The sequence below is a fragment of the Nannobrachium achirus genome (assembly GCF_963921795.1).
Source record: "Nannobrachium achirus genome assembly, chromosome: 5".
Classification (NCBI taxonomy): Eukaryota; Metazoa; Chordata; class Actinopteri; order Myctophiformes; family Myctophidae; genus Nannobrachium; species Nannobrachium achirus.
In genome coordinates this window covers 21,017,820-21,044,712 of record NC_137814.1, presented here as the reverse complement: position 1 = coordinate 21,044,712, position 26,893 = coordinate 21,017,820, and the positions used below count along the sequence as shown (strand labels likewise).

Below are 26,893 nucleotides of genomic sequence, written 5' to 3'. Positions count from 1 at the left end.
ATGGTGTACTTTATTTATTCATCTTGGCATGGATGGTACAAAAGGTTTTGATATGCCTAACAGTTTGTGAATAACAAATATTTTGAATACAATAGTAACAGTGATCTCAAAGCCATTTGGTTACATCTTGTGATCCACATCATTCCAGCAGTTCTGCTTAGTATGAAGGTTACTACTAGTCAGAAGAATGGAGTCACACAAGGACATAATATATAAGTTAGATCGGGGGGGGGGGGGGGGGGGGTTCAGGCCAAGGACCCCTTAAGTACCATGCATAGTAGTACTTAAGGACCGCAGGAATACACAAGAGACGGAGGGGGAGAGTGATTTAATCCGTTTCCTCCGGCCGTCCGGACGTAATTGATTTGTCTCCGTAACCTTACGGACAACACTCAACCCGACGGATAAAAACCGATAAGAACGTACGTACACATGAACTACCCGTGGCGAACTTGTGTCAACCGTGGGGGCAGTAGAGGGAGAAATGTTTCGTCTTTTTTTCTTGTATCCATTTCGTACGAGGAAGTAAAAAAACAAACAAAAAAATCACAAGTACACGCTGAACAGTAAACAGGCCGGACGCAGACCCGCATGTCACCCTAATCAGCGCTCTCAGCTGAGCTCTCTCGAATGCGTCTCTCTCCACTCCCGTGCACGCGATTTTTGCGGTTTTGGGTCGGTTTGGGTGGCTACCGTGGCTCATTAACTGTCGGCGGCGCCCCCCCTTGAGATTGCGCTCTAGGCGGTCGCAATGGCCTCATCCATTCTCCAGTCCTTTTTATATTATACAGCACAGTGACTAGCGCCGATGGTTAGTGTCGTTCAATCCGAGTGTATCCTCCAAGGGTGTATATAAATCTCTCTGTCAACAATGTAGGCGCTATGTATGTAGCATGTAGCATTTGCTCATTGGGAAGATGCATTTGGGTGCCATCTAGTGGATATAGTATGTACATATAGGCTTTATTGAACCCTGTAACACAGAGACCGTACGGTACTATGAATGTCAACGCAATTACCGTACGTACTGTCTTTTTCCCAAACGTACACAAAATCAACCATACGTAACTATAAATGGCCCTTTAGTTGAGAGAGAGATGAAGCAGGGAACCCCACATCCTTTTCATAGATTCCATGTAGTTTCATCGTTTGACAGCACAATCATCAGTGTATTTTGGGTTCATGTCAATATGTGTTTTCAGATATTTAACCACTTTAACCGTCACTTAATAAACTTGACCTTTCACTCTGTACTTAGTCTGCTCTTTTTCCCCTCTACACCAAAGCTCTTTGGCGAAAATAGCCGATCTACAAGCTCACAACGCCTCGCGAAGCTTGTAGATCTGCTATTTTTGGCTACATTTCTCAGAATATGGACGCTAAGGTTCAAGTGGTTATTATAAAAAAGGAGAAAAAAAAGTTTCTATCACTCAAAGATTTGGAGGACCCCCTGTAGTAACTCTGAGTCTGCGGACCCCCTAGGGGTCCCGGACCCCCTGTTGAAGACCCATGAGCTAGATTTCAATAATAAGCATTGTACGATCATTGTAGAATGGTTACTGATAGGAACCCATTCCTACAAACAGATACCGTGTTTTCTATTCCAAATTATCTTTTTAGATTGCTGCTATAAAAATCAGGAAACTTTGTCAGTAGGCACACAACACAGGAAACCCGATCCTGTACCTTTGTGTTGGTACAAACCAGTTTACTTTAAGTCTATGCTGTCACGTGCCCAACACAGCGATCATTGGTCACAATGAAAAGCATGCAAGTTCTGCACCTCATAAAGCTGTATATTGTTGGCTCAGAACCCTGAGGATATCAGTCAGCTTGAAATGAGAGCCCTTAGATCATTTAATTTAAATTAATCTGGTATGTATTCAATGTCTTGAAAACAATTTTACTTCTGACTACCCTCAACAACTGTGTCACAAGCCTTTTTTTGCTTTTTAAAAAATATATATATAAATTATAATTTCTTGCTGATAAATACTTCACTTCCAGCTCTAGTCATTTTTTTACATCAACAGTTTTACATCAATGTCAGTGTAAATTACATTAAACCCTAATCAAATAAAACAACACACACACACACACACACACACACACACACACACACACACACACACACACACACACACACACACACACACACACACACACACACACACACACACACACACACACACACACACACACACACAGGACGATATGAAAATGTCACGTTTATTGTAGCCAAAGAAACGTGATTTACGATATTATTGTGATCCTCAAAATATCCCCAGCCTCCATTATCCTGGGGCGGAACATTTGCAAAAAAATAGCCGTTCTACAAGCTCTTGTAGATCGGCAATTCTTTGGCAAAGAGATTTGGTAGAGGGTGAAAAAAAGACTATGAAGTATGTATATTTTAAGCATGTTTTACCAATAGAGGGTTTAAATGGTACTGGATATGCAGCTTAGCAAATAAAAGGTGAATTGATCCCAGTGCAGGACGACCTTAACGATAACTTGAATCTCCACGATATGATTACCGTGAGTGTTTTTAAATTTTGTTATCACGATAAAATCGCTTATTGTCCAATCCCTAACACACACACACACACACACACACACACACACACACACACACACACACACACACACACACACACACACACACACACACACACACACACACACACACACACACACACACACACACACACACAGTCAGATTAACATCACTTGTTTCTTTAGGTAGGCCTATGTATGTACTGTAACACATTTGGTCCCTTATCCATCAGTCCCTTCCTGCAGTCCCAGCTACACTCCTATAAAAGTGTGCAACAAAGACTGGGTCCCGCTCCTCTAGAATGTGTAAGAAATTGTTCCTCTCTTCCTCACTCCATGATTCAAACCATTGGGTCCACAGGCGTAGCTGGCACTCAAAAATATTTGGCGGTCTGTCCTTGACCTAGACACAGGACATAAAGACAAGACATTGTTTGATGTTACACACTGATATAAGCCTTTAGGATAACACATTTAGGAGTTAACCACTTTCATCCTGGCATCCATATTCTGGAAATGTCATAAGGCAAACATTGTCAAAAATAGCCCATCTACAAGCAAGCTCACAACGCTTGTAGATCGTCTATTTTGGAAGTCAACGTCATACAATGAAGTATAAAAAAGGGCTTAAGTAGCCGCAAGCAACCCTTAGATGCTATTTTTAATCTCTAATACAGTATCTAGAGTTGCAATGCCAACCCTCGACAGCCCATTCATCCAAACAGAAAAGTCTGATCTGATTGTACTAAATGACGTTTAGCTCACCAACATCGCAGCTGTACAGAAACCTTGGATTTTCCTCTTTGTTTTTGTTTAATGAAAATCCACCATAGACAAACATTGTAAGCTACTTTCTGTCAATAACTTCTGTTGGAAGCACTCATTGGAAATCACATGCAGGAGGCAGTAGGACGTTGCGTTATTGAATACAATCACATCAGACTTTTTGGTTTGGATGAATGGGCTGTCAAGGGTTGGTATTGCAACTCTAGACGCCAGATATTAAAAATAGCATCTAAGAGTTGCTTGCAACTATAGGGCTTAAGTGGTTAAGTGCATCATGGCGTGCGAGATGTACTGTACCTGTAGAGTGTTGAGCGACTCTAGCAAGGTACACACTTTACCAGGCACAGCTTTGCCTAGCAGGTCCTGCAGGAATCGTTCCCTCTGGCTGGCACTCCAACCTAGGAACCAGCTCAGTACACACCGCTGCTCCTGGAGAGTTACATATGACACAACGGGCAGAGGGGGTCTAGCCCCTGCATTCAGAGATGTGCATGACAGGTTCTCAAGGCTAGCAGGTACTGAAGCCTGTGGAGCTGGTGGAAAGTCCTCCAACCCGGGCGAGGAGCAGTTGAACCAAACTTGCGGTGCACCATCAATGGATGTTCCTCCTAGGTCTGAAGCGCCTGAGAGACATGCCATTGGCTCTGGCATCATTTCTGCAGACTGCTGCTGGTGTTGGTTGGAGCCTTGATTGACGCCGACATGACAGAACCACGACATCTTTGGGAAAGATATATCACAATTTTATTTAGAAAGTAGGCTAAATTAACTATTATTATAACCAACCATCCTATTTTTATGTAGAGTATACAGTACCTTAGCTGGTACCAACATTAATCTGCCTAGCAACAGCAAAGAGGTTTCTGATCAAGCTATTCCACAACCACGACCTAAAGTTAGATGAGGGTTCCAAACGGGGCTTAAGTTGGATATGGATATTGGCTCAGTGACATCAGTGACTACAACTTCACACATCCGAATTTAGATTCAGAATATCAACTCAACCAATTTTCTTTTACATAATATAAACGTCGTTGGTCGTCCCTCACCTTTCTAGAATGCACAGTCACCTTATTTTCGGCATTTTCTCCAACTGTGTTGATGTAGATGTAAGCTTAGCTAGCAGCCCGGCTGTTGAGCTTTACCTCCACAAACAGGAAGTTGGCGTTGCCGTGTGTTGGTTGGTTGGTTTGGGTTTGCGAGTGGGAAATCACGCCTGCGCAGCCTCGCGAGGCTTGGAAATAAAATAGGAAAATAAAATCTGAAATCTAAAGTTCAAAACATAGCTGATTCGATGTGTGTGTTTGTTTGCCTGTTTATTCTGGGAAGATCATAACATATTTGTTTAATTTTAAAGCATCGCTTGCCCAAAGATACAGATTTACATAGATTTACCTGACAATATTTTCCAGAAAGATCTGTAGACAAGTAGAGTAGACAAGAAGACAAGACATACTTTTGCAGAATTACTCGAGGTTGGTTATACCCATTGACAGAATCCGCTTAATATCAGCTGGCAACCATACTTTGGTGTGTAGGCTAGGCATAGTTAAAGTCTTTGATTGAAGACTTTATTAGAAGTTTGCATAGGAAAAGGTACAGTTTCATGACGGTACAGTTCACTGGTACAAGGTCTACTAAAAGGAGATCCATGAAAAGACTAAGCTTATTTCCACTGGAAACCATTGAAGTATCTCATATAACATTGAATGACAGACAAATAGAACACAGTACTATGCAGTAGATATGTAAAGAAAAACAAAATAGAAGACAGTAAGTCAAAACAAACAGTATATACAAAGAAGGGGCAGGGGAGGGTAGGGTTGGGCTAGATCCTTTTTTACCAGTTGCGAACGGCTGCTGCCTGTAAGTGGTTTTTCAGGGCAATTTTAAAGGATGCTAGTGATCCACACTCCTTTGTGGCCTTCGGTAAGGCTTTCCACATTTTGGTGGTATAGCAGAAAAAAGAGTTTGACCCTTTGTTGGTTTTGACTCTGGGTTGAAAGTGATCTGTGGCGCTGCCTCTGGTGTTGTAATTATGGACATCCTTAATGTTTATAAAGTATTTTGACAGGTACTTGGGTATCATAGTGGTGTAGTGTATCTTGTACACCAGGCCCATTGCAAGTTGCTGTACTCTGTCAACTACTCTGAGCCACCCCACTCTTAACTGGTGAGTAGCGGTGAGGTGAGTCTGATAGGGAAGTCTAAGCAGGACCCTAATTAGTTTATTTTGGGCTGTTTGTAGTTTAGTTTTCAGGGCTTGTGGGGCGTCACAATACCATACGTGGACTCCGTAGTCAAAGAGGGGCTGGATTATTGCACCAGCTATGGTCTTCAGTGTGTTGGAATTGACCATCGGGGCGATCCTCTGTAGGAAACGAGTTCGTTGGTTGATTTTATTTATTACTTTAGAAGTCATCTTTTCACTGGAAAGCTTCAAGGATACATCCTAAGTAAGAGATTTCGTTTTTTCGTGTTATGACCTTGTCACCCACTTTGATTGTGAAGTTATCAACTTTTTTGAGGTTATGATTTGATCCAAAGAGGATGGACTCTGTTTTACCCAGGTGAATTGATAATTTGTTGTCGTTAAGCCATGTGCAGATCTTACTTAGTTCAGAGTTAAGTGTCTTCTCAACCTGCAAGTGGTCCTTGCCCGAGACTAGGAGAGCCGAGTCATCCGCGAACAGGAACAGGTTGCAGTCACAAGCAGATGCCATGTCGTCCGGAATTCAAAATGTAGGCTACTTGAGTAAAAGTACAAAAGTCCACCAAAAAAGTAAAAGTACAATATGTTTGAAGATAGATAGGCTATTTTCAAATAGACTAGGTATAAAATAGGGCTAAATGTATGCTAAATGATACTGTATATCACATCAGTGCACTGCAAAGTAACTAAAGTTTTCAAATAATTGCAGTGAGTCACTGTGAGTGGAGTAAAAGTACAACATTTGGATCCGAGATGTAGTGGAGTATTGGAAACGCTCAAGTAAAGTACAAATACCTCAAAACTGTACTTGAGTACAGACTAGTACTAAATGTACTTAGTTACTAACCTCGCCTACCAGGCTTTAGTTACTAGCCACCACTGGTGAGGGAGGGGGGAGGATGCCCTCACTCGCACTAAAAGAACAGATGTAGTGCAGAGGAATAAAACAGAGGGGGCGCTGTTTCCCCCCTTTTTTGGTTGCTGGATTCCCAGATTGGCTCGCCTCGCGCTGTGACTGACTGTCGTCGGGGAGGAACGGAACGGAGTCGGACGAGAGTCGAGAGAGAGAGGAAGGGAAAATGGCGGACCTCGAAGACGTAACGTTGGACGGGAGACCGCTCCAGTCTCTCCGGGTGGCGGACCTCAAGGCCGCCCTGGAGGAGCGAGGGCTCCCGAAAAGCGGGCAGAAAAACGCGCTCGTCAAGAGACTCAAAGGGGTGAGTTTGCGCCTCGCCAGGAGGGCAGTTTCTCGGCCTTACCGAGTCGAGCAACCAGTCCGTCCGGTTGCTCCTACTCGGAAGGCCGACAAACTGCCTAGCGCTAACAGTTAGGCTAACGTTAGCGCCAGTCGGCTAAAGGCGTGTAATGTTGTTCTTTATGCGGAACTTTAACACGACGTTCCCGTGCTGTAACGTTGCACCTTCAGCACTGCAAGGCGTGCGTTGAATTATTAACTCCAACCAAAGGGTTTATTGGTGGCAATGCTAACATGTAGCAGGCTAACTTGGCTAACGTTGTGTGAGTGTGTGAGAGAGAAAGAGAGAGAGAGTTGTGGCCTCAGTGGTTGGCTTGTTGCTGGCTGCTGTGTGTGTGTGGTGTATCTGCTCCACGCATAGTTGATGGGGGAGGTTGCCCAAGTTGGGAATGGGAACTAGCTTGTTGGCTAGCATAGCAACTAAACTTAGTGGCCATTTAAAAGTTGGTTATCTTGTATGCTGCCTAATTGATTGAATCGATATTCTCTTAAGTATATAATATACATATATAGGCTTTATATATATTTTTAAAACAATATTAGGTAGCCTACGTAAGTTTAAAAATCGTTGCGTAATATTGTGTGCATGGTCCCTGGTGAGAATGTTTACATTGTGTTGTCTCATAGCTGGTGACTTGTTGGCCCATTGTCCTTAGTACTTGGTTTATGTATTGCATTTTTATATAAAGGATTGAATCAGAGCTGGAACCCATTAAGCATAGCTTTGATGTAATTTCACATTTGTCCTCTATATATATATATATATATATATATATATATATATATATATATATATATATATATATAAAGTGGGAATTGTGCTTGAATACATTCTCCATCAATAAGAGGGTCTTAAAACAACCATTAGCCTCAACGTACATTTAACTATGTGGATTTAAAGGTTTGTTATGCAAATATATTTGCCTTAGAAGCCATTGTTGTATTTCCCCCCCTTTTTTAATATGTTGAATCTAGGATCGCAATACCACCCATTGGCAGCCAATGCATCCAAACAGTGTTTTGCTATCTGAGTATAATAAACGATGTTAAACTCGCCAACATTGCTGTTGCATGGAAAGCTTGAATTATCCTCTTTCTATCTGCAAAGTGCAGGTGATTATCTTTCTAAATGTTGGAGTTTGGAAGCGCACGTGGGAAATCACTGAATGTTCCTGTGTACCACCTGTTTCTAAACGGCACATAATGCAGGAGGCAGCGGGATGTTGGTTATTGAAAACAAGGCATTCTCCCTTTCCAAACTCCAACACTTAACAGGATCACCTGCACGGAATTTCTTTACAGAAAGTAGCTAACATGTCTACGGTGGATTTTATCAATGTTACTTGCAATTTGTGGCTATATTTGCCTGTCTGCACAAGGTTACACGTCTGTAGTTGGACACAATGTTTAATTTGTAGCTCTCTCTAGCCACAAGTATTAGTCAGTTATTTTATTTACATTGTGTGAACACATTTTTATATCTTGTGCCAATAACAGGCTCTCATGCTGGAGAACCTACAGAGAACGTCCACCCCACATTTTGGACTGCAACCCAACTCTCAGGTAAGGTGCCACTGAGAACATGATCTTGTGGTATTTTCTGTGAAGTCCTGGTGGATTGTTTTCAATGTTTTGTCTCTGCATTTTAGATTGGAGAGGAAATGAGTCAGAACAGCTTCATAAAGCAGTATCTGGCCAAACAACAGGAGCTCCTGAGACAGCGTCTGGAGAGAGAGGCCCGGGAAGCTGATGATGATGATGATGATGATGGTGAGATATAGACTTAAAGCGTAAACCCATCCTTGTGATTGTGTTTTTGACACACGCCCACACAGTGCCATCCATTGTAGATTATAGTTGTGCTGTCTTTTGTGCAGACCAAGAGGACCATGCAGAAGTCAACAACAGCAACTCGTGTCCTCCTCCAGCCCAGGTCAGATGTCTTAGTTAATCTTCTTAATGTTGATTATTCTTACTTTTGTATGTGAATGCCTTTGATTATATTGCATGCTTTTACATTTCTTTCCATGATATCCACCTTTTAATTTGCATGTGCCGAAACTTCCCCTTTCATCCTCATCAGGATGCTACGCCAGTGATGGGTGACTCACATAAGCCATTCGCCCCATCTGATGGAGAGGGGCTCGCTGGCCCAGCTAATGCGGGAGAAGGGAACGGAAGCATGTCTAGTCCCCACGCTTCTGCCCCAGGATCCATGACCATGCGCGTTGCTGGTGGTGAGCATAGGCCAGAGAGGTTCCCCACATCTAGCCAAGGCCCGGCTGATAGTGATGAGGAGGAAAGTGACGAGGGCGAGGAGGATGGAGAGGATGACGACTGGGACAGCAACGCTAGGAGGAGGAACCTCGGAGAGCCGGCAAGAGGGCCTGCGGCTCGAGAGAGGTCCGGAGACAACCGTCAGCCTGCACCGCATATCCCGCCCCTCTTGTCTCCGCAACTTCGTCAACCCACGCCCCCGCCTTCCCCTCCCCCGGAGTTATCATTTCCCCTGCCTGACACCCCCAAACAAAGCCCCCCTAGTCCAGACGTGCCCCCAGCAAGGCAGCGTGCGTCCAGCACCTCCAGCTCTGGTTCATCCAGCAGCGGCAGCCGCAGCAGCAGCCCAGAGCCACAGAGGAGCGGGCATGCAGAGCGCAAACCTGGCCCGCTGACCCTTCTGGCTCGCAAAATGGAGTCCGAGGGGGCTTTCTCTGGAGTTGGGTGGCACAACCGTGATGGACAGGTAGAAAGGCAGGACAGCAATTCTGCTGCTGCGGTGTATCCTGGCAGGGGGCATCCCGAAGGCATCATCTCTGCCATCACCCACACAGCCAACACTTCAGCCAGTGTACAATTCGGCATGATTCCAGGCACCAACCAAGGCATCATGGGTGCCCATGTTCCCCACAGTCAAGTACCTGTGAGCGTGCTAAGGACCACTGCAGAAGAAGAGAGGGAGCTTCAGTTAGAAAGAGAAAAGGCCCTTGAGCAAGAGAGACTTAGAGCCCTAGAGCTGGAAAGACAAGAGAGACAGCGAATGCTGGACCAAGAGCGAGCCATGGAAGAGGAACGAGAAAGGGCCCTTGCACGAGAAACCGAGGAGAGGGCCTTGGAACAAGAGCGTGTAGAGAGGGAGAAAGCTTTGGAGCGAGAGAGGTTAGAGAGACAAAAAGCCTTGGAGAGAGAGCAGCGAGAGAGGGAGCTCACTCTGGAACGAGAGAGGGAGGAGAGGGAGCGAGCTCTGGCCAAAGAACAGGAGGAGAGGGAGCGAGCTCTGGCCAAAGAGCGAGAGGAGAGAGAACAAGCTCTAGCAAGAGAGAGGGCCCTTGAGCTGGAGAGGCAGAGAGCCCTGGAACACGAGTGGGCCCTGCAGCGGGAAAGAGAGGAACGGGAAAATGTTTTACAGCGAGAAAGGGAAGAAAAGCAGAGGGCTCTGGAGCTAGAGAGAGCCAAGGCTTTAGAGCGGGAGAGGCTGGAAAGAGAGAAGGCTCTCGAGCAAGAAAGACTGGAACGAGAAAAAGCCTTGGAGCGAGAGAGAGAGGAGAGGGAGAGGATGGAGAGAGAGAAGATTCTGGAACAAGAAAGGCAGGAAAGGGAGAGAGTGGAGCGAGAGAAGGCCGTGGAGAAAGAGAGGTTGGAGAGGGAGAAGGCCATGGAGCAACAGAGGTTGGAGAGAGAGAAAGCCTTGGAGCAGGAGAGGTTAGAGAGGGAGAGATTGGAAAGGGAGAAGGCTTTGGAGCAGGAGAGGCTAGAGAGGGAGAGATTGGAAAGAGAGAAGGCTTTGGAGCAGGAGAGGGAGAGATTGGAAAGAGAGAAGGCTTTGGAGAAGGAGAGGGAGATATTGGAAAGGGAGAAGGCTTTGGAGCAGGAGAGGCTAGAGAGGGAGAGATTGGAAAGAGAGAAGGCTTTGGAGCAGGAGAGGGAGAGATTGGAAAGAGAGAAGGCTTTGGAGAAGGAGAGGCTAGAGAGGGAGAGATTGGAAAGAGAGAAGGCTTTGGAGCAGGAGAGGGAGATATTGGAAAGGGAGAAGGCTTTGGAGCAGGAGAAGCTAGAGAGGGAGAGATTGGAAAGAGAGAAGGCTTTGGAGAGGGAGAGATTGGAAAGAGAGAAGGCTTTGGAGCAGGAGAGGGAGAGATTGGAAAGGGAGAAGGCTTTGGAGCAGGAGAGGCTTGAGAGGGAGAGATTGGAAAGGGAGAAGGCCTTGGAGCAGGAGAGACTGGAAAGGGAGAAGGCTTTGGAGCTGAAGAGGTTAGAGAGAGAGAAGGCCTTAGAGCAGGAGAGGTTAGAGAGGGAGAGACTGGAAAGAGAGAAGGCTTTGGAGCTGAAGAGGTTAGAGAGAGAGAAGGCCTTGGAGCAGGAGAGGTTAGAGAGGGAGAGACTGGAAAGAGAGAAGGCCTTGGAGCAGGAACGGCTAGAGAGGGAGCGATTGGAAAGAGAGAAGGCTTTGGAGCAGGAGAGGTTAGAAAGGGGGAGAATTGAGAGAGAGAAGGCCTTGGAGCAGGAGAGGATAGAGAAAGCGAAGGCCTTACAACAAGAGAGGATGGAGAGAGAGAAAGCTGAGCAGGAGAGGTTGGCACAAGAGAAGGAGGAGAAAGAAAAATCTGAGAAAGAGGCAGCTCTGGAGCAGGAAAGGAAAGAGAAGGAGAGAGCAGAAAAGGAGAGGAAAGAAAAGGCATTGGAACAAGAAAGACTAGAAAGGGAGCGAGCCTTGGAGAACGAGAAGGAGGAGAGGAGAAAAGCTCTCGAGAGTGAACGGTTGAAGAAGGAGAAAGCCTTAGAGCAGGAACAAGTTGCACAGAGAGACCAGGAGGAGCGGGCAAGGGCCTCGGAGCTGGAGAAAGAGAAAACTAAACTGGCTGAGAGAGAAAGGGAGAGTCACCTCCCTCCGTCGAAGCGCGGACGTGACCTCACCCCACTCCCTGCTGTGTCCCCTGGCCTCCTCACCGGGCCAGGTAGTAAGGCAGTGATGGAGGCAGGTGAAAAGGAGGGCAGGGAGCCCCAAGTCCAAGCAGCCCCTAGAGAGGGCCAGTCGGCAGAACCTGGGGCAACTGTGCCACCGTCTCAAGCCACGCCACTGCCACAGTCCTCGTTCAAGAAGTTCCGGTTCATAAGGGACACCCCACTTCATGCGCTGTCATCCCCAGCCAACCCCATGGTCATCAAGCGGCCCCGCACCTTCTCTGACAGCCCCGTACCTCAGGCCTTACCCCACACTCCCCCCACCAAAATTGCTGAGCGTGTACAGGAAGGGCCCCAGCCTTCAGCCGAACAGGAAGCTCCACAGGTGCGCGCTCAAATAGTTGTTTCAGGGACACATTGTGCTAGACCTGAGAAGGAAAGCACTGTCGTTACTACACTAGTCCAGAGTCCCCAAGAAGAAAGGGCCACAAGCCTGGCAGCAGGTGCAAAAGCTAAAGCAGATTTGAGGGAGGCAGAGCAACAGGAAACAAATAAAGCGAAAGAGGTGGATGAAGGAACTGCCCCCTCAAGCCCGACCGGGGCTGCGTTGCTGAGAGGAAGAGATGATAAGAAGCAAGAGAAACGAGGTAGACAAAGGTCCTCTTCAAGCAATTCATCCTCCTCTGACTCTGATTCTGGGTCTTCTTCATCTCGGTCGTCTCGCTCATCATCATCATCATCATCCCAAGACAAAAATAGCTCTGCCACTGGTAATAAAAAGGTGAGTTGTCTACTTTTTGACAACAATGTTGACTTTTGTGAGAAATCCTGTGGCTTTGAGAGGTTTCATGTTTTTCCTCATATATGTTTTGACACATATGTTTATGTCAATATGTCAGGGATTCCCTGTTGATGATTTGAAAGTTCCCGACACCATGTGTTTAAAGAACCCAATTGTCTTGCTTTCCCTGTTATTCCATTAATTTAAGCTTTCTAAATGGTGGTGCTAGTCCAAACAAGTAACCTAATAATGCTAGTTTTACAGTGTAATAAATGAGAGTTCATACAATTGTAAATTGTCATAATAATTAACCAATTTCTTTAAGAATACATTTGAATATGCTTTTGTATATGTATACATTAGAGCCCTCCTCTTTCTCAAACACAGCCAGAGAAAGTTAAGAGCGATCCCTCACCTCAGGACAAGGGGAAGGTAGAAGGCAAGGAACGGGTCGAAGAGGCAACGCCTCGTGCCCCCCTTCACAAAAGGGGGGTGTCTGTGGAAGAGGCTGTTGAAAGTTGCCCCAGCAAGGTCAGTGCACTTTAATTCAACACACTTCAGTGGGCAGTCGGGCCTGAGCATCCATCATTGTTTGTGACCACTTTTAGAAATATAGCTTTAATTGAAATTAGGATATGCTATGTAGAGACATTGTCATGGTGGGTTTGTACCTCACTGAGTGTGTTTACATGCACCCTCATTACTGGAAATAATAAGGTCACGGTTATAATTTAAAGCATTGACTTTCATAGTGTTAGTGTGATTACAGCAATAGCCTGAGTTTCTCTGAAACCGCATGTTGTCGAAAACGTCCCATAACCATTGAAGTTGTTACATGATCCTTTGACTATTTATTAAAGGACAACTTTAGTTTTTTACAACAAGGGTTCATATTTTAGATTTTAATTAGAGAAAAGAAAAAGTGAGTGTTAAAAATGTTTTCATTTGCTTTGTTCTATTGTTTTATCTAGTTTACCGTGCTAAAATGTGGGGCATGCGTACGCATGGGGGCATGCGTACAAGTGGCTAAATATGTCTTTTTAGACACAATAAGCCAGCAGTTTCTTTATTGCTATTTACAGTAACACTTCTAGCCCCCATAAGTCACATCCAACCATGAAAGGTTGCGTTGTATCTTGGGAATGGGCTTATTCTGTGTAAAATGACATATTTAGCCACTTGTACGCAACGCATGCCCCAAATCACTGAAATAAGAATCACTAAAACAATAGAAAGAAGTAAATTAAATCAATTTAACACTCATCTTTTATATTCTTTAATTACAATCTAAAATATGAAACTAAAGTTGTCCTTTAATACGTGTACATAAAGAAACTCAACAGAAACACCCAACAGTGTTTGAATGACCAGCTAAATTGAAAGAGTTCGGAAAGATTAATTTCAAGATTAATTTTGACCTGTTTCCACTACCATGCTGACCTTTTTGAACCACCAGAAACCGTTCTTGGGTGTTCCTGCAGAAGAACAGAAACGGGCAACAGACAGTGAAGCAGAAGGGGAAAAGAACCGAGACAAGCCAAGGTGTGGTTTTCACTGCTCTCGTGTTTATTATGAAACACACTACCAAATAAAACTCAGGAGCTGGACAGTGCCTGCAGTCACTTATGCACATTTTTATATGTTCTTTATTTCTTTTTTAAAAGCTGCAATCGGGAACATTTCAACCAATCTGTATGTTAGAGCCTGTTAATATAATATAGCAAGTAAATATAAACAAAACAGAACTGCAGTGGTTGGAGGCAAGAAAGGTAAAACAAAAGATCAGACATCTGTCATTTTCTCTGTCCAGCAATTACAGCTGGCAGATCTGTCACACTGAGAGGCAAACGAGCCGGAAGTTGATGGAATGCATTTGACTACAGTCAATGAGACCCAGCTTATGAATAAACTCTACATCTGAATGATTGTACACTATATGTGCCACCATTTTTATTGTAGTTTGGATATTGTTTCAATTAGCCAGTAGCTATGCCCCTCCCAAAAAGCTTTTGTCCAATGCTAGCTTAGAATAACTTCCTGCTTGGCAAGGTTTGCCTTGGCAACAGCCTTGGCAAGCTGCCGGTTGCTAAGCTAGCATTGGACAAAAGCTTTTAGGGGAGGGGCATAGCTACTGGCTAATTACCTCGCAAGACAACAGACGTAAGCTAGCTTTAAATACATTATATTAGTAGTCTGCAATGATAGATATGACCAGCCGTCTAAATGGGGATCGGTCTGTGTGTCTTTGTGTAATCTGATCGGGCTAATACATTGCCCAAATTTGGAGACGCATGTCAGTGAACATAATCAACTGATGGCACCTCACTGGGTTTCCACATGAAGTCGAGATCCACACTCGATCTTGAGATTCACATGATTTTATTTATTTTTATTCAAACATGAATATGTGATTATTACAAAAAATAAAGCTGGACAAGTAGCGTGTTATTTATATGGAATCGAACACTAGAAAGTCCATGGATATTCTATAGCCTGAGAATTACAAAAGACAAGCATGGCATTGTGTCTGGTGGTCCCATTGTTGTTTTGAGCAAGATATGTTACACAACATTTGTATTATGGCGTAAATTATGCAGTCGACGAAATCTCCAAGTTGGCATTGAACAAATTCGGTTCACTCGGCAGGGATTAAACCAAAGCATGCATTCCCTGAGACATAGACATGACTGAAGGGCAAGGCAGAAAACCGTTATTTTCTGCGTTTTTTTAAGAGTAGCAGTTAGTTTATATTATCCTGACCTTCTTAATATAGCAGCTGTGATATTAGTCAGCGATATAGTGACACTGTACTAGTTCTAGTGATATGCATGTTGTAGACAGTAAGGAAAGTAAGTACTTCACTTGAGCCACATTTGTACAATAGTAATACATTGAGTTTGTATATATGAAATGATATAAATCCATTAATACATTATGAGAATATCAGGTGCTGGATTTCCCATCAGGCAATTTATAAGACTGCCTTGTAGCCAGCGTGGTTGTGAGGATGCAGGTCCTTTCTTTTTTTATACCTCATATTTCTCATTCGCAGCAACATGGCTGTGCAGCCCGGATGATTTTAATGGGTCGATAACAGGATTTTGTTGCATCCAGAGGCGCATAATAACCAAGGTTATTACACTCGGTAGCTTTACGTTGTCCGTTCCAGGTTTGGTTGACAACCGCTGCAGACTGGAATGCTTTCAGAGAGGACTAGAATTTAATGAGAGGGAGGTAGGAGAACGGTAGCGCGTCTCCTGACGCAAAGGCTCCCCCCCCCCCCCTTGTATAGTAAGTAGAAGCCAGCTGGTTTCATTTTAGCTTTACGCCCGTCTGACACTAATGGAGTGAATTGATGTATTGTGGATTTCTATAGCGCGATGTGGGGTGGGGGCCATCCATTCATCCGTCCGTCAGGTTGTGTGCTCACGGTGTCCTTTTGAATGGATCGAGTCGAAGCAGCTCTTGTGCATTTCTCATTACCTGTCATCATACTCCGCCGTACGATGGTGTCTCTCGCTGAAAGTAATAGATCTCAAGCACAGAGATCAACACATTGAGCTTTTAGATTAGATGGCTAATAGCTATAGTATTTTTGTCATGTGCGACCAAGTATAAATCTTGGGCTGCGAGACTTGCATTGCAAAAGCTTATGTAATGTCATTAGGCTGTCATCAGTCTCATTAAGGATTTTTATCTGAAAATCTAGCAGTGTTCCCGTGGATCTTATTTAATTAACTAAATTATGAAATGGTTTCCCCCTTTCCATCCCAATCCAAATGCCCACATATCTACCTGCCCCTTCCTCTCTTGTACATTTCACACTATTCAGGGAGGTGAGGGAGACTGCCATGACAGAGCCTGAAAGGGTTCCAGAGACCACTGACGAGGTAAGGCAACTGAACAGGTTTGCAGGTGTGTTTAAGTGACTGGCTGAGGACCGAGATGCACCAAACCATTCAATACTTATTTTCATTCACTGCTCTAGTTGAAACTGAGTTAGATGATTTGCCTTTTTTCTTTTTTTATTAGTTTGAGTATACACTAGACTTGAAACAATTTAGGACTTCTGGTCTAAAAAAAAAAAGAACCTTACTTTCTTAATGGAATGACTAGTCTGACAGGTTTTGTAACATGTCAATTACTCTTCTTAATGAGCCCCTTTGACGAGCGTAGAATGTGTATGTTTGTGTACATTCTGATTTGGCTGTCTTTAAAAAAAGAGAAATACCTGTGCCTGCACTGTCTTACGGCAGGAAGCAGCATTAGATATTCTCTTATTGTGGCTGATGTTTAAAACCCAATTGATTGCTTTGTTATAAAGGTGCTCATGCCTCTTCCATTGCCCCTAATGGTACCTGCATACTACTTCTGCCACTACTACTGGTCCACCTGTTCCACTGTCCCCAAGACACCTGGGTTGACCACAGATAGGCCCCTGAGTCTGCACTGCAAAGGGACAGCCCTGGCAACAAAGGCCATGTTGTCACGGAGATGGCTCACAGAAGCTACTGATTGGACTAAAAGCTTGAGCGAAGGCTTCGGCTAGTTTTATGAGGGTTTCTCCTGGCTAAAACCACTACCGCACTTTTTAAGAGGTAGATGGAGAAGAAATGAGCGAGTCCGTGACCACCAAAGACACTCCTGAAACCCTATTGACTATTCTATTGGTGGGTTTTAGGTGGAGCAGCATATGGACATTATCCGCCCCACAGCAAAGTTACAGAAGAGTGTGTTGGACATTTTGCTGATCGGTCTGGACTGTGAGAGGCTTTTGAAAGGACACTTGGAATTTTTTTCCACAGAGTAAAAGTCATGAGTCTGTCACTGTTTGGATATGTTGTGAATTTTTGAACGGCCCATAATATCATTTTGAAATATTTTGGCTGCAGAGGGGACTTGACAATTGGGTCCCTTTCTACGAGTAGATTTTTTTTTTTTACTACTTGTGAACATTATGACCTTCCTGATCACCAAATGAAACTGGACACTGATACAGAAATTCCGGGAATTCTTTGTGAAGTAGCTGCTGGAAACCCCTTTAACATCACCGTTTAATTGGACTTGACAACGAGAAAAATCACAAAGAAGCATAAGCTTCTTCTGAAAGGACTAAAAGCCTAAGATCCGTGGACTTCTGCTTTGGCCAAAAGCATATGCCAGCTCCCATCCAAAGAACTATTGACCCCATCCTGCCAGCCAACCAGCTATCAGATTTCCACCCAAACATCTCGGCCACCTTTGATTGGACCCTTGTTGCCTAGAATACAGTACATGCAGTCGTGATTGGGCCATATCCAACCCAGTAAGGATCAGGTGTCAGTGGTATCAGGGAATAAGTAGTCTTTTTCTCAATGTTATTTCTCACTCCGAATTGTTAGAAAATTCCTAGTTTTCAGTCAGACCCTCCCTGTTGCTTATGTATTGGGGGGAGGAGGGGTTATTTATGGCTACTGCAGTTTTGATCAAAGTTCATCGTAAACCATCTTCTTAAATAATATATTGACATGCAGTAAGACCATTTAGTTGAACTTGAAATCCCAGTTTTTAAGCGTATTATTTGGGCATGATTTAAAAATTATACTATTGTAGCTCCATGGAATTTAAACTGCAGTATTGCCATGCAATTCTAATAGTGTTTGATAGACTGCAGCGCCAACACATTGTGTCTTCAAATTAGTTATTGATCACATTCAAACATTTGAAGTCCCCACACCAAACACATGAGTCCTACTAACAGGAACTGCACAATATGGGTAATATGCACAGTCAACAGGCCTGAGTTGGAAAGCAATTGCAGTTTCTATCATTCACTCCCTGTTCCTACTCGTCCTTCCTCTCTGTGTTGTCCTACCTGCCCTCCAACCTTCCTTTATGACCCTTACGTCTCCATCCATAGTGTCCGCCTCTCACCTCCCCTCTGTACCTCGGGGCTTGTTCTTATCTCCTTCTGTTTCAGACTCCCAAGGCCTTCACAGCCCGTAGGATCTCCCTTAGCAGTGAGTACACCTTCCTGCCCTCCCCTACCCCTGCTACCTCCTTGTTGCACCTCCCTCCCTTCCTCTTGATAACGGCATCAATATCACATCGGACCTGTTAGGGTTTAATAACGTCATTGATAAAAGATTTCGGCATTTATAACCGCAACCTGCACAAATGCATGTTCTTTAGAGCAGGGCTCTTCAACAGGGGGTCCGGGACCCCTAGGGGGTCCTCAGAGTTACTACAGGGGGGGGGGGGGGGGGCCACCAAATATTTGTGTGATAGGATCATGTGTTTTACATTAAGCATTTGAACCCTGGGATCCCTATTCTGAGTGGAACATTAGCCAAAAATAGCAGATCTACAAGCTTACACAATAGCTTTATACAATATGTAGTGGGGGTCCCTGCTTCATCCCTCTCTCAGCTAAGGGGTCCCTGGCCTGAAAACGTGGAAGACCCCTGCTGTAGAGGCTACATTAGATGGGACGGTAACTTGTGTTATGGTCGCTACCACGGTACCTGAATTTGTGTGCGCATGCTTGACTGTTTGTGTTGTTTGTTCCCGTACCAGACGGATTCAAACCCCTTCTCCCCACAACAGGCAGCAAGGCATCTCCGGGCAGAGGCAACGCCGAGGGCGAGCAGGATTCTGGGGCTGCAGCTGGTCGCAAGAGGAGGTGGGGAGCCAGCACGGCTGTCACTGCCAAGAAACCTTCCATTAGCATCACCACGGATTCACTCAAGGTATTGTACACGCATTCACAGTTGTTTCACTCTGTGCACTTTATCTACATTATCCACAACATGAAACTTGGCGTCCTTGTTCTGGCGATGTCATAAGAGGCATTAAGTTGCTGAAAATGGGAGATCTATAAGCTCACAACCTGTTGCATTGTGAGCTTGTAGATTGGCTATTTGTAGTAGGAGGGGAAAAAGAAGGGGGCCAAGTATAGAACCCGGGGGGACCCTTGTCAGCTAAGTGTGCTTAACCGATTTAGTGCCATTCCCGAGAATACTTGTGAAAAGTACTCGAGTACCCAGAGTGCCGATCCCGAGTATACTCGTGAAAAGTAATATATTACTGTAACGGCGGTTATCCTACCGGGTACAATGGCGGAAGGTTCTGAGCCGATCTCCGTCGCTGATTTCTCATCATCACGGATCCACGAGCACAAAATAGTAATCCCATAACATTGAGGCAGACGGGGAATCTCATCTTTAATGTCCATTATCTCAAAACAACACTTTCAAGTGGGAGGATGGCAATAGATGATCGCTAATAAAACACATGTTGAAAAGCTCCGTTCCGCCATTACACAACACCACGTGGACGACAAGCGTCATGACGTCATGACGCGATGACGTCAGACCGGAAGTGTTAACGCTATGGACTTCTGGCCTTCAAAATAAGAGACAGGCCGTTAATGGGGCCAGCGAGAAGCACTCTGGACATTTTAATCCGTTAATCTCTGGGGCACAGAATGGGTTAAATTAAGTGGTTAAAAAGTTGGAATAAACTAGCAGCTTGTGTTAACTGTTGTTCCTCTATATAAGGTTGAATCTTTCTCACTTCCACCATTTTCCTCACAGCAGTAAGTTCATTCTTCCACCATGACATTTAATAATTTTTGGGTCTTTCCTTATTCACAGTCTCTGATCCCAGACATTCGGTCGAGTCAAGGCCAAGAGGCAGTGGTGGACTTGCACCCAGAGGAGGCTGTCCTCTCTGGGGCTGAAGACGACGAGCGCGAGCACCCTGATCAGGACCTCCAGATCCGACGGACAGTCACACAGGTTAGTTCTCCATCGGGTTAGTTTCTTACGGCAGATTTTATACGTTGGTTCTTGGTTATATATATAAAGTTCTCAGACCCAGCGAGGGTTCAAGTGGTTAATATAAGAAAGGGGGGAAAAAACAAGTTCCTATCAGACAAAGATTTTGGAGGACCCCCTTTTGAAGACCCCTGGTGTAGCCCATCATTTGAATCCTTTCTATCTGTGAAGGTGGTTCCCTCCGAGAACCAGGAGAATGGGCCGAAGGAGACCAAGAGGAACAGACAGGAGGACCTGGAGGAGGAGGATCCAAAGGGACAGCGTGAGAGGAGGAGGACACTGACCCAGGAGGAGAAGACGGACGGCTCATTTACTGGTGCCACGGAAATGGAGTCGCCATCCCACGTGAGCCATGATATGGAGATGAATACTGGTAAGGAGTCCATTTACATAGCCTGGCAAGCCAGCCCTGATACTGTGCTCACTAATTCCTACCTCAGTATCTGGTCAGACTTCAGTCTATAGGCAGTGAGTATGAGATATCAGAAGATGATCGGGGTCAATCAGTGACTGCGTTCAACTGCTGTCCGCGCAACAAGTGAAAAGCTTCCCCTGATTGGTCCATGTGTAGATGGTGACGTAGAATACATGCTGTGGCATTTTCAAAACAACAATGGCTGCTCTCGATGCAACAAGTGTAACAGTTAATGCTGGATCGATAAAACAAGCAATAAGTGAAGTTATTTTTAGAGTTGGAATCAATTACAACAATTAAAAAGGAACAGGAGTATGCGCTAGCGGAGTTCATCGGCCGAAAATATATGTTTGCCGACCGTTCTTCCAGCTGGCTTTGGAAAGAGCTTGTGATGACGTCAGATGTTTTGCTACACTGATTGGTTAGAGGAGTGTGTCTGTCAAGGCAAGTACTCCCACCCACTTTTCAAGCTGCCTATAGGCCAAATTCCAGACTCATATTGTGGAAAGGAACGAGTGAGTGAATGAATGCACAGTATGAGGCTGGCTTACCAGGCTACCATTTATTTACAAGCCATCTAAAAGATAAGAAGGCTACTTAAGATATGACATTTTGTCTGCTTTGGGCACAAACTTCCCATAAGCAGTGTTGTACGTCATGGGACAAAATCCAATATGCCGGTCTAAGATATTCCCTCATATCTTATATTACATTTTAGAACTGCAGCCAGCGGTATTTGTCACCAACAGACCAAATGCAGCACTCCAATTGGCTAGGACTGATCACGTGCCACACGGAGTTCCAAACCGGAAGTGCGTCCGGCGGTCAAATATGTCCGACCGGAAACGTGCGCTGCGGCACAATAGTTCCGCCCCAATTTTTTTTTTTACTTTTTTTTTTTTTACTTTTTTTTTTTTATAATTTTTTTTTTTTAACTTTTTTTTATTTAGTTTTTAATTTTTAATTTTTTTAACTAGATGTGAGCGGGCCGAAGGCCCGCGAACCTCTAGTACTGTACATTTCTTTGGTTCTGGATCACAGATCTTAAGCTTTTGTCCTGCATAAATATCGGATTGATTGAATACTTTATTAGTCAGAAATGTAAACGGCACATGGTACATTAAGGCTAAGAGGATAAAAAAGTCTCAGGGAATTGTTTCCCTTGTGGTCCTATGTATTCAATTCATCCACATCAGCATAAAAAATAGAATAATAGAGCTACGAAGTGTGACGTCATTTACACATCCTACTTGGTTCCTGTTATTTCCCCCCATTATGAATTCCCATACTTTTTTCATATCGCGTCAAATAAGAACTGTGTTCCAAACATAAACAAATTATCTCAGCGGTTTGACTCATATGGTTATGAAGAATCAACTGTCGTGAGTTAGTCAAATATTAGTGACTGACTATCACAAACCATACAGAGCCACCTCCCCAACAATATCGCGGAGACCGTTATTTTTGGACCACAATGCTTTTATGAGACTATTTTAAGATCACTCGATGTTATTCTCCATAGAGAAATTGCTCTCGAGAACCGGGGGATGAGCGAGTGACGTCATGACTTTGTTACTCTAGTCTATACACATCGCCCCTTTGCTCTTGTCAGTTGATCTCACATCCAAGCATGTTTGTTTAATCTTAGTTGTATATTTGTAAACCTTCTTCATATCTGAAACACTAAACACAGAAACCTCTCTTTCCTCCCAAACCTCAGTGACCCCCAGCGACACCCTCATCCGTCGCTCCATCAGTCAGCAGAAGTCGGGCGTGTCTGTCACAATCGACGACCCCGTCCGCACGACCCGGCAGCCCTCACCGGCCCGCGGCAAAGTCTCCTGCATTGTTCACGTCTCAAATCTGGTGAGAGGGAGCCCTTAATAATCTGATTTACACATAGCAAGTACTGATTGTCTTCAGCACAGTTCTATCTAGAAGAACAGTGTCCCAGTTATACAACCTAATTGGTAGAAGTGTGGTACTAATCTAGATGGGGATTACGATTTCAGTTTCCACTGGGGGACTAAAACGGCGTCCACCGAATGGATTTATTCATTAGTGTTGTTGCATCACAGTCCGCATTTATTCGCTGCTACTATCTGTCATTGTTTCGATTTGGAGTGTTACAATTGCATACAATGAATAATTTTCTTCTTGGCTGAAATAATGCGGTAACCGGTTCGTTTTTGAAAGATTACTGAATTAACTATCTTCTTTTACAAAATATTGAGTATCAAATTAGATAAAATCATATGAAATTAATTTAATGCATTGTGGTGAAGTGATGTACACCCCGCAATTTATCAAGTATATCAAATCTTAACAATATTTTGAGCTCCTAGTGTGTTTAAAGAGACATTACACAGCACGGGACCCGCAAAAAAAAATAGCTAATGTTTCTATTTGAAACATTACTGGGCTGTACAGAGTAAGAGTGCTATGAGCTTTGCCTGTTGTAGTTGATGGTAAGATGGTTTGTGTCTTTGTGTTGATCAGGTCAGGCCATTCACTCTTGGCCAGCTTAAGGAGCTGCTGGGCAGAACGGGCAGCCTACAGGAGGACGGCTTCTGGATCGATAAGATCAAATCACACTGTTTTGTTACTGTAAGTTAACAAAGGCACATTGCAATGTACTGTAACCACATGCACCCTAACATGGCAAGTAAAGCGGAAGTTCTAACTGAGGGAATACAAGTAAAGCAGGTATTCTTTATGTTCTAATGCATCTCTGTTCCTCACGTGTAGTACTCCAGTGCAGAGGAGGCCTTGGCTACCCGGGCAGCTCTCCATGGGGTCAAGTGGCCCCAGAGCAATCCAAAAGTCCTTAATGTCGACTTCTGCCAGCAAGACGAGGTGAGGCCTTGCTCTGTGAAGCAGCAAACACATTTCTGATAGTTATCAGTCAGGTATTTCACTCGTATGCTTCACATATCGAGCCTGCCGTTAACCTGAGCCATCTCTTCATGGGGTAGCTGGACTTCCACAAAGGCCTGGGCACAGCCGACAGACCTGGAGCCGAAGACCACGCTTCTGGGCCCGGTAGGGGCCGAGCGTCCGGCCTGCCGCCCCTGCTGCCTGAGCGAGACCAGTGGGCTGAGCGCGAGCGCGAGATGGAGCGCCGCAAGAAGGCCGGCGCGGAACGCGAGTGGGACCGCGACAAGGTCAGAGAGTTTGGAAAACCCGGAGATGAGAAGGAGGGACCGAGGCGGTCACGCTCCAGAGAAAGGCGACGCAAGGAGAGAGGCAAGAGCAAAGAAAAGAAGGCTGACAAGAAGGGTGAGAGATGAAGATGCGTGAGATTTTAACATTTTGGCAATTTGTAAGGCAATTAAGAGTTTGGCTTATCTAGAGTTACTTAACAACACTGAGTAACTTATCTTTATTTTCAGTATATTTTCAATATATATTTTTTTTATATTAGTTTTGTAGTAAAAATAAAACAGTGGTTAAGGCCTGTGGAAACTTGAAATAAATAAAAGCTGAGTGTTGTTTCATTAAGCATCCCTAGAAATCTTAAAACGAAATGTGACTGAATAATGATTAGGGACTGGGAGTCACAAGGTTGTGAATACCAACATACAACATGTATAAATTAAGCATATAGTAGGTCTAGGCTAGTTTCGTCAATAATCACTTGCTCTAAATAGGGTTAACCACATGTACTGAGATTGTAGATCACCTTTTCTGGCAAAGAGATTTGGTGAAGAGTGGACAAGTGATGGGACCGCAAGTACGCAGGCAATACTCTATACAGGGTATATGTGGCAAATATTTGTGTCTTTTGTTTTGGCAGAGAAAGCAGCTGAGGAGCCTCCGGCCAAGCTGCTGGATGATCTGTTCAGGAAAACCAAAGCAGCTCCTTGTATATACTGGCTCCCTCTCACAGACGAAATGGTAAGATGATACACAGGTGCCTGCGGGTCCAGAAAAGGCCTTAAAGTGTGATGAAATGTCTTTCTATTTTCCAGGCCCAGTTAAGTATTACAGTTAATTTAATGTTGTCTTTCAAAATAGTTTCTTGATGCACAGAATCCCTTGTTTGAAATCTACCAGATCACAGACTTTTCTCCCCTTTTTTTATTACTGTTTACGGCATTTCACTGCTTGATTAGCTCTTATGTTTAATTCTAACTGGTATTAAAATGATTGTGCTGAAGCAACCAATTCTCTGAAAAATCTTAAATTGAAATTACCTTAGACATGCTGTCATCCACCCTGTTTGTTGATGCAGCTCAAAACTCGTTCTTGTGCGCTTTGATCATGAAGATAAGCCTTTATTGATCCCATGAGTGAAATTCAGTTGTCATAGAAGCACTGCTGTAGGAAACACAGGACAGAGAAAAATGGCCTGTGAATGAATCTTCACACTCACCTTTCTGCTTTCTATTCCAGTTCAACCAGCGGGAAGCGGCCAGGGCGGAGCGCATGAAAGAGCGTGAGAAACGGCGTAAGGAGGAGGAAGACGAGCTGGAGAAGAAGAAGGAGGAACTGCGCAAGGAGAGGATGAAGGCCAGCAGCGCGGCAGCCGGAGACAAGGCTGAGGTAGACAAGGACAAGGACCGAGAGAGAGACAGAGAAAGGGACAGAGAGAGGGATCGCGGCAGGGACAGGGATAGGGACAGGGAGAATGACAAGCGCAGGGATGGCTACCGTCGGCCGGGAGCCAGCGTTGGCGGTGGTGGCGGTGGTAGCGGTGGCGGCAGCAGTGCCCGGCGTTCCCGCAGCCGCAGTGACCCGCGAGACAGGCGGCGCTAAAGCTCCCCGATCCCAACCCAATGGAACTGTCCTTAAACAGCGCCACCCCGCGCCCACCTGCTACCCACCCGTCACTACATGTACTTTAACAACTTAAGACCCTGCGGAGGACCAACTGATGTAGTCGCCATCTTTCGAGACTTGTCACCCCTTTTTTAAAGCACACATACACACCTATACAAACACATACACAGAGACGTTCATATGCTTATTAGGGGACCACAGCCTTCTAGCATTGTTAGTTCCCAGTGTGCCGTATGTATGTCTCGCTCCTGTCGGGGTTCGGTATTCTTTCTCGTTTGCCTTGTTGTTTTTTCTTGTATGTTTTTATTTAGTCTTCTTGACAGGACGGCAGTATGGCATGTGTGGTCATTCTGATTTGATTTGATAAAAAGAAATCCTCATCCACCCTCACCCTTTGTGTGCCCCCCACCCCAAAATAAGTCCTAGGTGCTGATCACAACTTCCAGTGGCGTGACGCCACCTTCGTTTTTTAACAGCTTTGTGATATCAGTGAGGAATCCATTCGTTGCTGCATGCAGTTCACAGGCTTTTAAACTTACGCCCTGCTCAAGAGAGGCATCCTGGCCCTCCTACGCAAAGGCTCCACTGGAGGTGATTGTGGCTGGCCGTTGCGCTACGAGATTTGGGTCTGTAGATGGGGCGGCTTTGGGTTCTATTTCGGACAGGCGTGGGTCATCTACCAATTAATACAGTGTTCCTCTGTCCCACTGTTTAAAGTTTTATGGGACGGATGAGATGAGATTATACTGTGTTGGAGGTATTTTCCATGCATTTTAGACCTGATACAGGTTGCTATGATGTCGTTTATATCTTATTTGATTTTCCTCCTCCCTGCTTTTATTACTTCTTCTGCGATTCTCTTGTAGCATCAGTACAGGCCCAAGAGGGGAGTATGCATTATTCTCACCAATGGTTTTAAATTTGTTTTTTTAATCATGATTTTAACATTTTTTAGTATAAATGCTTACATTGTTATTTTTTATTTTATTTTTTGTTTTGAGTACGCCTGTAAGTGGTGAATGTATAAATAATAAAAATTCAAGTTTGAAATGATTGCATTTTTTTCCCCCCTTCTATAGGTTATTTTAAATTCTAACATTAATTTCAGAATGTAATTGGCTACACATCTAACAGGCGCATCATAAAGGTGCTACACTCACGGAATTCTTTGGTAGAGCTATCTGCAAAGAATGTACTATCTGCGTATGAAAACACCCAGACTAGGTCTTTATTACCATTATCATCTACTTGTGTGCAAGTGAAGCAGCCCACAATGTCCTACCTTGCACAAAATTCAATATTTGGCAACGAGATCCTGCTTTCAATCAATAACAGTTTTTATTGCTAATTTCAGTCTAAATCGAGTTAAATGGCCACCTGCAATATCCTT

At 44.4% G+C, this 26,893-nt stretch overlaps 2 protein-coding genes across 4 annotated transcripts; one reads left to right on the top strand and one right to left on the bottom strand.

Annotated features, from left to right (window-relative positions):
• Positions 1-2,695: 2,695 nt before the first annotated feature.
• Positions 2,696-4,485, bottom strand: cUnh14orf119 (chromosome Un C14orf119 homolog). Its single transcript, XM_080725281.1, has 3 exons — positions 4,392-4,485; positions 3,640-4,062; positions 2,696-2,959 (listed from the first exon to the last, which is right to left on the bottom strand). Exons 2-3 carry the CDS (start codon positions 4,060-4,062, stop codon positions 2,786-2,788), a joined length of 597 nt encoding a protein of 198 aa, XP_080581407.1. The 5' UTR covers positions 4,392-4,485; the 3' UTR covers positions 2,696-2,785.
• Positions 4,486-6,597: 2,112 nt separating this feature from the next.
• On the top strand, positions 6,598-26,553 carry acin1a (apoptotic chromatin condensation inducer 1a). 3 transcript variants are annotated; one of them, XM_080727171.1, is made up of 18 exons: positions 6,598-6,771; positions 8,307-8,372; positions 8,459-8,574; positions 8,688-8,742; positions 8,893-12,489; positions 12,877-13,020; positions 13,946-14,031; positions 16,322-16,379; positions 18,449-18,488; positions 19,045-19,217; positions 20,124-20,267; positions 20,478-20,679; positions 22,442-22,587; positions 23,221-23,328; positions 23,470-23,577; positions 23,697-24,000; positions 24,518-24,618; positions 25,117-26,553. In XM_080727171.1, the coding sequence occupies exons 1-18, from the start codon at positions 6,634-6,636 to the stop codon at positions 25,477-25,479; spliced, it is 5,949 nt and encodes a 1,982-aa protein (XP_080583297.1). In that variant the 5' UTR covers positions 6,598-6,633; the 3' UTR covers positions 25,480-26,553. The 3 variants fall into 3 exon arrangements, with proteins under 3 accessions (XP_080583297.1, XP_080583298.1, XP_080583296.1); XM_080727172.1 differs by having other exon boundaries at positions 8,459-8,579; positions 8,687-8,742; positions 19,075-19,217; XM_080727170.1 differs by having other exon boundaries at positions 8,459-8,579; positions 8,687-8,742.
• The last annotated feature ends 340 nt before the right edge of the window (positions 26,554-26,893 follow it).

Excerpts from the sequence above, each read along its gene's own strand:
- acin1a (XM_080727170.1), top strand. The coding sequence starts at position 6,634 with ATGGCGGACCTCGAAGACGTAACGTTGGACGGGAGACCGCTCCAGTCT. Across the intron at positions 8,743-8,892 it reads CGTGTCCTCCTCCAGCCCAG|GATGCTACGCCAGTGATGGG; the intron begins GTCAGATGTCTT and ends CATCCTCATCAG. Across the intron at positions 18,489-19,044 it reads CCGTAGGATCTCCCTTAGCA|ACGGATTCAAACCCCTTCTC; the intron begins GTGAGTACACCT and ends TTCCCGTACCAG.
- cUnh14orf119 (XM_080725281.1), bottom strand. The coding sequence starts at position 4,062 with ATGTCGTGGTTCTGTCATGTCGGCGTCAATCAAGGCTCCAACCAACAC. Across the intron at positions 2,960-3,639 it reads AGTCGCTCAACACTCTACAG|GTCAAGGACAGACCGCCAAA; the intron begins GTACAGTACATC and ends TCCTGTGTCTAG.